General features: G+C 42.3%; 1 protein-coding gene across 1 annotated transcript; it reads left to right on the forward strand.

Annotated features, from left to right (window-relative positions):
• Positions 1–9,476: 9,476 nt before the first annotated feature.
• CDK5R2 (cyclin dependent kinase 5 regulatory subunit 2) lies at positions 9,477–11,989 on the forward strand. The gene has a single exon (XM_072418014.1). The coding sequence runs from the start codon at positions 9,991–9,993 to the stop codon at positions 10,954–10,956; it is 966 nt and encodes a 321-aa protein (XP_072274115.1). The 5' UTR covers positions 9,477–9,990; the 3' UTR covers positions 10,957–11,989.
• The last annotated feature ends 2,466 nt before the right edge of the window (positions 11,990–14,455 follow it).

The following is a 14,455-nucleotide window of genomic DNA, read 5'->3' on the forward strand; positions in this document are numbered from 1 at the left end:
GTGGAAGAGGGCCAGAGAGACAACGTGCAAACTGTGGTTGTAATTTACATGGCTCAACTCTACCTTTTGCAATTTGGGGTTAGATTTAACCATCTCTGTAGTTTTAAATTCTCGGGAACAGCACATTGTGCCATGAGAATGTTAATGGACCTTGCAGCTTTGAAATAGGTGCATGCAGCTGTGTGTGCTTTTTGGTATAAAACCATGGTGAGGTCTCAGAATACCAGACTCAGATCAGTTAGTGTAAATCCTGATCCTGTGATCACTATGTCAGCCAGCCATGGTAATCATGCCATCAGCCAGCCATGGTAAGTGTTCTTACATCTTTTTTTTTTTGCCTTCACATACACTGTAAATATCCAGTAGCACGTGTACTGTGCCATTGGCTCCCTCTTGTGTTCATAAAGAGAGTTACATGAACCTTATTAAAAATCCACAAAAAAATACATGATACAAAATATACAAAGTGTGACTTTGCACTGGAAACAATATAAGTTTTTGATTCTTGCCTAGCACCATGCAAGGCACATTAGGTGTAAATGCCTCAATACACTCAGAGACTTTTTTATTGAAGGGCATAATACCTATTTAATTTGTTTCTTAGCTTATATGTTCACTTTCATGCTGCCTACTATTGATATGAACAGTGGCAGGTATCAATAAAAAATTGATTTGTTGATTTGCACTGCATACACGGAATCCTCACTTATAATACACGCATACTTAAGATATGTGTCTTAAAATCCTATACAAAGCATTTGGGGCACTAAAGCTGGAATGACATGCTGAGACTTATAGTTCCTCAAATGTAGCAGGTAACAGACATCTGTTTAAAGATAAACAGTTTTGTTAACACGATCACTCTGCTTGTTAATACAGTTTGTATGTCAGAATGAGCACATGGAAGGGCTTGTAGCTGGGTGATCAGTGTCAGCAATATGTCACTTCACACATGTCTTCTGCAGGAGACCAGCAACATATGCTGCAGCAACTTGAAGGAAAACATATAGCAAGGGTGCCACCTACTGGTCAATGCTAAGAACTGCCTCCATGTTAAGTTTCCTATAAACAACTTTAATTTTAAAAGTTTATACTTATCCATTAAAAGTCACTTTGACCACATTTTTTCGTGTTTTCTAGCACGATATTTGATTTTTTGCACACATAATTATGTATAAAAGCTAACACTGAGGGTCTGTTCCCATCCTAAAAAAGAAGTCTATTTGGGGGGCTACTCAATTGACTAGCATTCAGGCAATGTTTATACTGGCTATGAGGTCGCAATGCAGTTACCGTTTCCCTATAGCAGTGAAATGATGTTTTGGGGGAAACACTACAAGTAGCTCTCTAGCCACAGCAGCTCCATACAGAATGAATATGTTCAGCACCGCTCAATGTTGCCCACTGTGAGCAGCTCTGCAGTGCAAGTGAGCTGGCAAGGTGCAAAGTACCAGGAGCTATGCAGGGTCTGACCCTATCCCACAGAGTGTCACCGTATGTACAGAGTACAGTATGTACAGAGTGCAGGGGTCATGTGACACACAAAGTGCAGGGTTCAGCGGTATGTAATGTACAGAGTGCAGGGGTTATGGGAAGCAGAGAGTGCAGGGGTCAGCAGTATGTAATATACAGAGTGCAGGGGTCATATGACACAGAGAGTGCAGGGGTCAGCGGTATATAATGTACAGAGTGCAGGGGTCATATGACACAGAGAGTGCAGGGGTCAGCGGTATATAATGTACAGAGTGCAGGAGTCATGTGATACACAGAGTGCAGGGGTCAGCAGTTTATAATGTACAGAGTGCAGGAGTCATGTGACACACAGAGTACAGGGGTCAGCGATATATAATGTACAGAGTGCAGAAGTCATGTGACATACAGAGTGTAGGGGTCAGCAGTAAATAATGTACAGAGTACAGGGGTCATGTGACAAACAGAGTGCAGGGGTCAGCGGTATATATTGTACAGAGTGTAGGGGTCAACGGTATATATTGTACAGAGTGCAGGGGTCAGCGGTATATAATGCCCAGATTGCAGGGGTCATGTGACATACCCAGTGCAGGCATCAGCTGTATGTAATCTACAGAGTGCAGGGTTTAGAGAAATTCTAGGCCCTGAAATGTCCCTGGGGCACAAAGGCTGCAGATTTTCACAGCTGTTATTCTGGGGAAATAAACAACACTGATTTGGCTCATCATTGTGCAGCTTTTGCTTTTACTGTCCAGTGCCAGGTTGGGCAGGAGAATTGCAAGTGAAAGTGAAAATACTGCTAAAAATTATCATCTCTTTTCTCCAGCAAGGCAGGGCTGTAGTGTTTAGCAGAGCTATGTAAGTCACATAACTGGATGGACATCTATACCAATCCTCTGTCAGGCATACTGCTCCCATGTTTGTCTTTTATCTTTGTTTTTAGCTGTCTGGAGATTTAAACAAGCAGAACATTCCGTACTGCTGCTGTCTATGTATGGCTGCATGGCCTTTATTCCTGAAAAGTTATAAAACACCGGAATTATCCATATTGTGATACGAAGACCCCGCATGGTCTCTGGAACACTGTGCTCTCTTTTCACATTTCTGGGCTGAGCAGCTGAAAACATTCGCCATACAAAAGGAAAGATGGTGGAAAATTACACGGCCTGGAGTGCGGGTAATAACCAGGTACAATGTGGAGATAAAGCTGAGGGAACGCGCTCACACTGCTGGAAGGAACACGTTGTGGTGCCGACTTGCCGGCTCAATAAAGCAAAACGAGGACTTCATCTCCTAAAGGAAGCACTTTCTGAGAAGCCATTGCTGCAAATGTTAGTTTTCTGGCTGTCATCCAGATCCTCTGGTAAAACTCTGTGACTTCCATACATTAGAAGGTGCAGCACATATCTTGGACCCACCTACTTTCCTGTCTAAGGGACTACTAGGATCATCCAGGCCACTCTTCCCCATGTATGTGGTCCTGGTACTCCACTTTCAGCTATTTATCCTCTGCCCTTTCCATCATTTAGTCTTAGCTTCATGTGTGGGCATTTTGTAGATTGTTCTGCCTACAGGCTGATACAGTGTGTGAGAGGCAGTGCTGTGAGCTTTGAAATCCTCTCTACTTGCTGAAAGTTGAGCTTAGGTTCCTTTTTTCAATTAGCATGATCATGCATCTTTATTGCAGAATGGGACAAGTGATGTCTCTTCTGCAACAGTGCATCTTACCTGCATGATTGCTTCGGGTTTCTGAAGTCAAAACTTGTGCATGTGCAGCGCCAGCATTGGTTGCCAGGTAAACCCGGCAATCCTGGCTTCCCTTGCATGTTCTGGATTGAATGAACTCTTGCAAGTTATGTCATCCAGGTAAAGCCAATCAAAATGACCAAAGATTGTCTAGAAGAAGAAGAAGTAAAGGAAAAAGGAACAGGCGCTGGAACACAGATAAGTGAGCTGAGCAAACTTAGTTCCGCCTAAAGGGTATAATTCTGCTGTAATGGGTTTTATTTTTCATTGGATTTTGCTAAACTTACACTCAGTGGAGTCACAAAGCAGTTCTCTGTGCTATGTGCCTGCACAGCACGGACACCATACAAAGCTGAGGTTTGTGATTTATTGTGCTGTCAGCAGTGTCAGAGGGGAAGTGATAACAAAGGTTAGTGAAATACTGTTTGAGAGATGAGTTTAGCATGGAGGTATAGGGCAAGTTTTAGGTGACAGGAGAGGGGTTTTTTCTGCTTTCAGTAAAAAGGATCACCTGCGCACTAATATACAGCATGCCTGCAGAATATATGGGCCATGTATGGCACCCAATATAAGCAGGAAGACTGTGCTGAGCTATAAGAAGACAGTGGGTGGGGCACGAATGGATTAATGAAAGCTCCCCCTGGCAAGCACAATCCCCACCCCTGGCCACTGGAAGCCCCGGTCTACCGCCTAAATTCTTTGAGTAGTCAGGAGATGATACAATCATTGCTTATAACTGCTATTGTGGATTGGAGAAGCACTTGGCTTCTTTGGACAGATCTCTGTTCCTAAATAGCACCAAAACCGCTTCAGGTTAAACATGACCTGATTGGTTACCTAGGTTAATATCAGCTGGGAGCCTGGTGTTAAAGTAAACAGCAGCCAGTATTCATTAGCTCTAATCCCACATACATTTGTGAAAATTGTGAAGGACAATAGTGGGATCAAACTTGAACCTTATCCCTTTCCCTATCTCTTCACTTTGTAGCACTATGCTTACAGATGAAAAAACCCATCACTAATCTATTCAGAACTATAAAATACATACATCATAATAGAATGCTGCTTTTCACTTCCATTGCTCCATCTTGGTGCTGCTAATCCCTTACAGCTGCTTTTCCTATATGTACTCCAATGGTGGCTGCATGGCATTTCCCAGGTGACAACCTGGTGACTGATGGTGACATCAATAACATTTGTCATAAAAGCCACTTTTAGCCTCCATAAGAAGCCTACAATACAGAATGACAAGAAAAAAGCAAAACCTAGAGAACTAAGAAAAAGTAGACTGACCTAGTCAAAGTACTGACTTGAATCCTATAGAAATGCTGTGGTGATTTAAAGTGAAAAAACCCCAAAAACCTGCCAATTACGGGGACAGTTATACAGAACACTTTAAAAAAGGCATTTTTGCCAAAGGGGGTGATGCCAGCTGCTGTGGGCAAGGGCGTACTTACTTTTTCCACATGCAACATCGCATTCATTGATTTAGGTGGTAAAGAAATTATTGCAATTTGTTTTTCGTTGCCACCTTCACTGTGGGCAATGTTTGCCTGTTATGAGTAACATTAATAACCCCCAATAGTCACAGGACACTGAAATTAATCCATCGCCCAATGATAATTGGGTGTCGGTTTCACGAACACATTCACATTTTTTTCCCCTATCACTTGTTCACATTTCTGCCATTGGAGCTCCATCAGTCCTGGAGCTTCCTATGTGTCACTAAGTCGGTCTCACCTTGATGGAGCTTTATCCTCTCCCCTGAGTCAACTAATCCATACGTAACGTGTCGGTGTCACGCAGCTCCAATGTCATCACATGGCCTGAAGGGAACTCACTGTACCATGTGAAGTATATGTCGCCCTCAGCAAAAAGTAAAAACCCAGTGGATGGGTGGTGTGCCAGGAAGGTGCACGTGGGAGGGGGCTCCTTCATCGCCAATACACAAGGATGTTGATTTAGGCCGTTCACTTAGCAAAATGAATGATCAGTCTGCAAGGAATATTTCACTTAGCTTAGTAAATTCACTTCGCAAAGAATCACATAGCTTGCACATGATTGGATAGCTGAATCCAGCAGAAATTCACTTCTTTTACTAAGCTAAGTGAATGATCCCTTGCAGAGTGATAATTCACTTTCATAATTGAACAGCTTAAACTCTTTTAGTAAGTAGAGCTCCACGTGACCATAAAGGTACATTTTAACAATGCACGCTTTTAGAAAATAATAGGGAGCGGGCATCTTGCAAAACAGTAACAAGACACAAATCCATCTCCCTTCCAGTTTTTAACATCCTGCTAGAGATATTTTACATAGCATAGTAGGAGATGAAGCTCAGCTGACTTCAACCATCCAATCACGTGCAGGCAATCATTTTTTTTAGATTCCCATGCAGCTGATCGAGTATTTCTTGCAAATGTTTTTTTTTCCAAGTTCTCTATATCACTTTGCTAAGTGAACAGTTTAGTAAATCATCTGCATTGCATCCAAACACAAGAATAGGGATAAGCATTCAGATTTTGACAAAAATCAACTTTTGAGCCAAAGGCAAAGTTCAAATGGGTCTGTTTGATTTATAATATGTATTCATGCAAGATTCACCCAATTTTAACCAAAATTCTCTTTTTTTACATTAAACTACATTAACAAAATGTATGAATCAAGAGAAAGTTGGTGCACAACTTTTCTAATTGCATCCAATGTGAAAAGTGTGTTTTGGCTGTTTAATTTCGGCTTGCATTTCAAAGCAGGTAATCCTGGCCAAAGCTGGTTGGTTGGTTGGTTCATTATGGTGTTTCGTTTTGTTTTTTAAATTGAGCATGTACATATTTTTATAAGGATCACTACGAGGGACCATATTTACAGAGCAGTGAATTTGACATTCACCAAACATTCACCTGTAGAATCCTCTACTGTATCCTCAAACATGCTAGCAAAAGTAGACAGCAATGAATGTTTGGTCACATTTGCCTATATATATGCCCAAAGTGTAAATATGCACCTGTATATCTGAGTTTTTGGTATTTGTGGGATAAGTGGTAAAACTATGATGAACAAAATTGATTTTTTAAAATGTTAACTAATAAAATAAACTATTTGTTAAATGTTTTCATCCAACAATCACCCCAAATTAAAAAAAAAAAAAAGCATTTTGCTCCAATTAGCAAAATAAATGAATCATTAGTTTTCCGATTCAATCAGTTGTGATCAGTTGTGTTGATGTTGGATAAACATTAGGTGAATAGTGGGTGAAACATTAATAAATAGACCCCATAATGTTTTGGGTTAAAAGGGCATTTGTATATAAAAATTCTGTGGGTTAGAATCTGTGCTAAAAATAAAAAAAGATGGCTCAGTAAGCAAAAGGCTGGACTTTTTGACTTCCCACAGTGCAGTGCTAATACCCCCTCCCCTTTTCTTCCTTTACCTGTGAGGCCAGAAATCTGTTATTTGCATTGCAGGATTGCATTATTGGGGGGGGGGGGGCTGGGTGACACCTCTGGAATCTGTGCACCCCAGGCAACAGCCTATGAAAGCTGACCTGGACTAATGGCAAAAAAAGATTTTTCCATATCCCATAAATGCCCCAGGCATTGCGCTCCTGTGTATGGCATTGCAGTTTCCATGGAGGGTGATCAAGCTGGATGTTATAATATGAATTATGACCATTTATGCGAAACGCGTAGATCAGTGTTTCTCAAACAGGGCTCCACCAGAGGTTGCTTGGGGTTCCTTGAGCAATGAGCAGTTTGTGAATCTCAGGTCAGTTTTAATGACACCAATGATCATTTGGCTATCTCTAAGGGTGACATTCTTCCCAATAGCCAGCAATGTTAGAGGAATTCTTCCTACTGACCACCACACTAATATACTATGACATGTGGATATAGTAATCATAGAAGGGGGTTCTCTAAGACCTGAAGGGTATTTCATGGGTTACCCCATGTTATAAAGTTTAAGGAACACTGATGGAGAGGAGCACGCCTTTTGTTGATCATGCACATGCTTTGTGCTTTTTTATGATCTGTAGACAATGTATTATTAAAGTTTAGTTTATTATTGGGTTTATTAATGAGCTTTTGAAAAATGTAATTAATTAATGAATTAAGGATTTGGTGCTGGACCTGGATTCTATGTATTGGAGATGAGTGGTAAAGAACAGAATCTGAAAACAAAAGATTGAACTTTCTGTGTGATCAGAAGGAATGAGGACAATATTGTGTATGGTGGGCACAGAACCGAGACACAGAATGTCCCCAAAATCTAATATAACATACTGGGGAAGAGATGGATGGAAGGAGGGAGGGGTGGCTGAAAGGAAGAACAAAAAAGATGGAGAGAGAATATGGAAGGCTGGGATAGTAGATAGGGATGGATAGTTAAGAAGGGGGAGAGAGAAGAATGAAAGAATGGGAAAGGATGGAAGGAAGGATGGGAAAGAAGAAGGGAGGGAGGAATTGAAGGAGAGGAAAGAGAGAGGGAAGGAAGGATAGAACTTCATGAAAAAGGGTAGAAGGAAAATAAAGAAGGAAGAAAGGGAGAATGAAAAGGAAGAACATAATGGAAGAACAAGAAAGGTGAGAAGTATGGAAAAACGGGTAAGAATATAAACAGGAAGAATGCAAGGAAGGGAAGGGTGGAAAAATGGATTGGAAAGAAGGAAAAAAGGAAAAATAAAAATAGAAGAAAGGGAAGAATGGAAGAATGGAAGGGAAAAAAAAGAGAGGAAGAGAAGGATCAAGGGTATCAAAAAAGCATGGAAGAAAAACAAAGAAGGACGAATGGAGAATGAAAGGAAGACCAGGAAAGATGGAGAGAGAAAATGCAAGGATGGGGAAGGGGAAAAAAGGTGGGCAGGAAGGATGGAAGGAAGGGAAAGAGGGAGGGAAGGAAGGGTGAGAAAGAAAAAGGGAAAGAAGGAGGGAGGTGAGGATGGAAAGATGGGAAAGCAGAAAGGTATGGAAAAGGAAGGTAAGAAAAGGTGGGAAAGAAGGAAAAATTGAAAAAGTAGGTGGAAGAACTGAAAAGGAGGGAAGAAAAGATGGAGGAAAAGGAGGGCAAGAAGGATGGGAAAAAAAGAGAAGGATAGGAACGAAGGAGGGAAGGAAGGAGGGAGGTGAGGATGGAAAGATGGGAAAGCAGAGAGGGATGAAAAAGTATAGGAGGAAAGGGTGGTAAAGAAGAAATGAAGAATGAAAGGCGAGGAAAGAAGGAGGAATGGAAAAAGTAGGTGGAAGTACCAGAAAAAGGGAGGGAGGGAAGGATGGAAATATGGAAAATGAAAGAGGGTGAATGAAAAAAAACATGAAAGAAGGAAGGAGAAAGGATGGAAAAGAAGGGGGAAGGGAGGTTGAAGGGCAAAAAAGGTGGGAGGGGAGGAAGGATGAATGGAAAAGGAAGAGCAGCAAAGTAGAAAAAATGGAAGGGCAGAAAAGGGGTAAGGAAATAATGAAGTAGCCAAGAAATGAAGAAGGGATGGTGGAAAAGAAGAGGGAATGAAGAAAGAAAGGAAAAAGTAGGTGGAAGTACCAGAAAAAGAGGGAGGGAAGGATGGATGGAAATATGGAAAATGAAAAAACATGATAGAAGGAAGAGGAAAGGGTGGGAAAGAAGGGGAGAAGGAAGGTTATAAGGCAGAAAGGAGGTAAAGAAATAATGGTATAAGCAGAGAATGAAGAAGGGAAGGAAGAATAAAGGAAGAACAGGAAAGATGGAAGGAAGTAGTGGGGAATGAAGAAAAGAAAGCAGTAAAGTGAGGATAGAAGGAAAGACATGAAGGAAAATATATAGGGAAAGGTGGAGGAGAGGCAAGGATGACATATGATATACTACATATGACACATACACAGAAATATGTATATGAATATATTTGTGCAGATGAATGTGATTGGTCCGATATAATCTGTAAATAAAGCTATGACATTACATACAGGTGCTGATTCTGTATTGGGGCCCCTGCCCGGACCCTGCCTGGGGCCCTATCATTAAACAGGTGGCCCTAATGACATTTACCATTTCTCATGTAGCCGCTGGGCAGACACGGAGAGGGGAATTACGGCCTGGTGACCCGATCCCCCGTGTCCGTGCTCCTGGTGCAGTCCCACACCCACCCGCAAAGCTGCATCCAGCAGCCCACGGCTTTTCTGCACCCCCACCGTTTATCCCCGCGGATCTGGTTGGCCGAGCTGCCCGTCGCTCAGAGCCGGGCGAAGCTATGATTGGGCTGTGTTGCTCCCGCCCCCGGTGTGAGAGCCTGAGCTGTGTGCGCTGGATGCTGCAGAGGGGAGAGGAGCGGTGCGCAGGGCTGATCATCTCCGGCCCATCCATCCCAAGGTACCGCAATCTGGGCATCAGCTGAACAGCCATCCTAAAAGCAACCTGCCAGGGATCCATCTCACCTTGATTGCAATGCACAGATTCTGCTTGTCAGTGCTAACCTGCACCGCATCCTGTCACAGCTTTGCATACTGAGCTCACACAGTCAGCATTGGACTATTGGATTCTGATTTTACCCACCAGGATTTTCTGCTCCTGATCCTGCTATTGTCAGAGCTTTGCACCGATTTTCTGGGCTGAAAAGGCTTCCCCACATCAGATTCTGTGCCGATCCTCTTCTCCTCGCCCCTTGACCTGCACAGATCTCCTTTATCAATTTACCAAGCTCATCCAGCCAGCTGCACAGACTTCAATCTTCAGCTTCCCTCCAAAGCCGGGTCACCTGTGCGGCTCTTCCGCCTTGTATTAACGTGGTGCCACCTGGGAGACCTAACCATGGGCACGGTATTGTCTCTGTCTCCGGCACCTGGCAAGGCCGGACCTTTGGATGACAAGAAGCCTGAACCTCCTGGAGTAGGCGGTGGGTACCTGGCCATCCCCAACAGCAAGAATGGAGGCAGCAAACCAGAGAAGAGCCTAAAAAGACATTCAGTCCTGATCTCTGCCCTCACCTGGAAGAGGCTGGTGGCGGCTTCTGCCAAGAAGAAGAACGCTAAGAAGATAAACCCCAACCCAGGACCTATCAATGGGTTGCTGCTTCCCAACAACAACCCAGTGGAGCAGCTCAATCATGAGAACCTACGTAAATCCCAAGTGAGCCCAGGTCGTAGAGAACCAAAGCCTGTGCCCGTTCCTACGGTGCCCCCAAGCTCCTTGGAAGGTCAAAAGATCCAACAGCAGCAGCTGGTGGCTGTGCAAAAGACAGCCAGCGGGCGATCCCTTTGCTCACCTCGCCGGGTCATCGTCCAGGCATCCACCGGTGAACTCCTTCGATGCCTGGGGGAGTTTGTTTGCCGCCGCTGTTATAAACTGAAGGAGCTAAGCCCCGGGGAGCCCACCATGTGGTTCCGTAACGTAGACCGCTCCTTGCTACTGCAAGGTTGGCAAGACCAAGGCTTCATCACCCCTGCCAACCTAGTGTTTGTCTACCTGCTTTGCCGAGAGGCCATTGGAGATGAACTGTCTAGCGAGTATGAGCTCCAAGCTTCCTTCCTCACCTGCCTGTACTTGGCTTATTCCTACATGGGCAATGAGATCTCCTACCCCTTAAAGCCCTTCCTTGTGGAGACAGACAAGGAGGTCTTCTGGCAACGCTGTCTGAGCATCATTGACCGTATGAGTGCCAAAATGCTGCAGATCAACTCCGACCCTCATTTTTTCACACAGGTCTTCCAGGATCTGAAGAACGAAGGCGAGTCTAGAGAACCCAATGGCCACTGGACTATAAATTTGGACCGTTAGGGCCTGGAGAGCTAAGGGGGCTGTGGGTAGGGATGGGTGTGGACACATATAGGCAAAACCAACAATTGTCCATGATCAACTTGAAGACTGGGGCCTACACCTCTCAAGGCTGCAGACAAGGAAACAGACTCGACAATTGGCCTTCAGTGCCAATTTTATGCACTGAGGGTTGGGCAGCATCGCAACCTCCATTGGGTCGCCATTGGGCCAGGCGCGTGTCGACGTAGCCTGTCCCTAGGTAGCAAAAGAGTTAAAGGAAACCTACTTTACTGGTGTAAAGATGCACTTCACTTTATTCATTATTTATTTTAATTTTTTTGCAAACCTGAAAAAAAAAATCCACAAGCTTGAACTGATCCCTCTGTCTCCAGGGTAACAGGCGCAGCAGACGCTGCTAGGTCTCGGTGCAGTTATAATTTCACATTCCGGGTTTTTACTGGCACCAGGGTGGTTGTTTCCCAGAGAACAAAATCAGTCATCTTTTTGTTTGTTCTTTTTTATTTTGCAGTCATTTTTTGTTGTGTACATTCACCACACGTTAGCATCAAGGATTGAGGAATTTCATTGGCATTGCACTACATTTTTTTTCTTTCTTCCATTCTTTCTCATTAAAACAAAACAAGAACCCCAAAACCTAATCTGATAATCTGTGTCTAAACAACATTTCCAAGACTTCCATCTCCCTCTAATATCTTTTCACCTGGGATTCATCCTCAACACCCTCTTTTAATGTGGGGGATTTATCATTCTCTTATTACTGTCACCCTGCAGCCCCCCTTTCTCACCCACCCATGTTGCAGGTAACTAAGCTAAGGAATGATTGGGTACCGGACCCAAAAAATGGACTTTTCTTTTTTTTCCATCCAAATTTCAGACACCTCATAGTATGTATGAATGTAACAAATACAGCTGGAACACACAAATGCCGCAATATGTTTGACGATGAAACTGTTCGATGTGCCAACGGTGTTCAAATGTACAAAAAAAAGCGTATTGTTTTATATTGTATACTTAAAAAAAAGATGAACTGAAATTATTTGATTTCTTTTTTTTTTTTTTTTTTGCTGAGTTTTTGATCTTTGTATTGTGTGTATGAGCCGATCGATGGTTTGGGAGAATTGGATGGGGCTTTGTTGGTGAATATTTCATTAGGGCTGGATAAACCTTAGGTAGCATGCAAATGATAGAGGCTTGTGTCTGCTTTGAGTCATTGGAATATATAAACATTTACATATATATATATATATATATATATATATTATATATATATATATATTGTTTTTTTTTTATCTTTTCTATATGACTTGAAATCCAAACCCTTTTTATCGAGCCCTGATTTCATCTTTGATGGATTCTTCCAGCACCAGGCTTTGATAATGATTGCACAGGGTGACATTGTGCTTCCATTCTGCACAGGATTAAATGGCATTCATAATTTATATGCAGCTCCTATGGAGTGCACGTAGGAGATGTTTAACCCATGCTGGGGTTGCTGCTGCCTAATACTCCTTTAGCATGCCTGCTCCATTATGTTCTGCCTGGTTGCTGGCCTTGGTGCTGAATCCATAAACCATTCATATATTTTCAAGGTTTTTTATTTAATGGGATTACCTATTACAGGCACAGCCATTCTATAATTTAGATTAGTACAAATTCTACTTACAATTATGGTTTTAAATCAATTTTTCTTCGCAAGCAATATAAAAAGCGCTCATTATTCCATTATGTATGAATTTACAAATCATGAAATATATTTTTAAAACCCATCTAACGCTTTGTAATTGCCTAATTGAGGCGAAATGATAAAGCTCTGCTGCATTGACTGGTGCTGTCACCCTAATATAATTCAGGCTTATGGGGAGGTGCTTAGGTAGGGGTGACCTCACCACTGTGGTAAGCTGCTTCTTCATAGTTCATTGCTGAAAAAAGAGGTAAATAGGCAGAGTCTGGAAGAAGAATATATGCTGGGGTTAGAAACTTTCCTATAAAAGTGCCTTTTGATTGGGGAAAAAAATCAAAGGTGTTTAGTTTATCTTTAAAATGCAGTGAGATGATATATTACAACCCTGTTTTAAATATGGATATGCTGCTTTGGGTACTAATTCCCAAAAAAGAAAATGTAATATATTGCAGTTCAGCAATCTATAAGCATGCTAGCTGCCTTCATTTTCTTTGTTTCAGGCTTTATTTCACCTGGTGATCCTGCCATTACCACACTTGTCCTAAAGTGACAATGTTTACAGTAATGTATTTATGGAGGTGCAATGTTGTCACCATAAGGTGCTCCCCTGATTTAGATTACAGAAAATTGAATTTTCTCCATGAAAAATTGAGGAGGTGTTCTTTTGAATACAGAGGATTGTTGTGTAGGCTTATAATATTGCTTGAAAATTAAGTTCAGTGCACAGGAAGTTACAAGGACACCAGGTTTGTGTCAGAATTAACAGGTATTTTCTGTGCTTGCAGGGAATGTACACAGCCTGTATAAAGAAAACTAATGCAGCCACCACATCTGTACTGGAACAGCAGAATTTTCCATTTTCATGGTTTAAGAATCTCCTTAATTATATCCTATTGTGGGGTGGGAAATTTGGCTGCCATTGCCACCTTAAATTGCTCATTGCCTGGCCTGCAAGCTGGTTCAATAGATTCAACAAGTAGCAAGTGATTGGTGAATGCAAATCAGAACATTTAAAGAAATTTGCTGCATTTGTCAGCAGCTTTTATTGTTATTGCCTGTGACAGCCAGGCAGCTGGTATATTCAGAAGGAATTCTGTAAGTGCTGGGGGAACCTTCCCTTTCTAAAAACAGTTGTCAGCCTGGCTGCTGTTTAGGAACCCTAAAACGTGTGTATGTATCATAGCACAACATTTCCAACATTAAGGAGACCCAATTCTGAAATGCTCTGATATGCAAATCTTGACATTTTTGTGAAGTTAAAGGCCAGCCCACCTCTCCCCATCTCTTACAGTTTCCTATTGGACAGGAGGACTGCCTATCACTTAAACAACCAATAGGGAGGTTTACATTTCTGAATTGTCTCAGCATATGTTAAGCAGCCTCCCGGCCATTTCCCCCCATTTTCCTAGCAATTTATGCCTGCAGTACATGCACATTGCATTATATACCAAATCTGTACCATGGTGGGAATGCAGCCACAGGGTTATGAAACATACCAGTGGCAACCCAATGAAAGGAGAGATCAGCTAGGGGAACTTGGTATACTCGCTGCCGGAAATGACGGAGCAATGGGGGCCAACTTTGAGTCATCACTAGAAGAAGGAAGAGTTCAACTTTAGGCTGGATTTACCCAACATACATTGCTAGTAACATGCATTGATGTTCTTTGTTTGTGTTGCTGTATAATTTCATAGGTTTCAACTTGATATTTATTGCTGTTTGAATGCAGCAAGTCCAGTTTTTGCCTAGTGCACAACAGTGCAATGCATTTATGTGAACTGGGACCATTGCAATTCTCCAATGTATTTTTACTGCCCG

This window comes from Pyxicephalus adspersus, chromosome 7 (genome assembly GCF_032062135.1).
Source record: "Pyxicephalus adspersus chromosome 7, UCB_Pads_2.0, whole genome shotgun sequence".
NCBI classification, from domain to species: domain Eukaryota; kingdom Metazoa; phylum Chordata; class Amphibia; order Anura; family Pyxicephalidae; genus Pyxicephalus; species Pyxicephalus adspersus.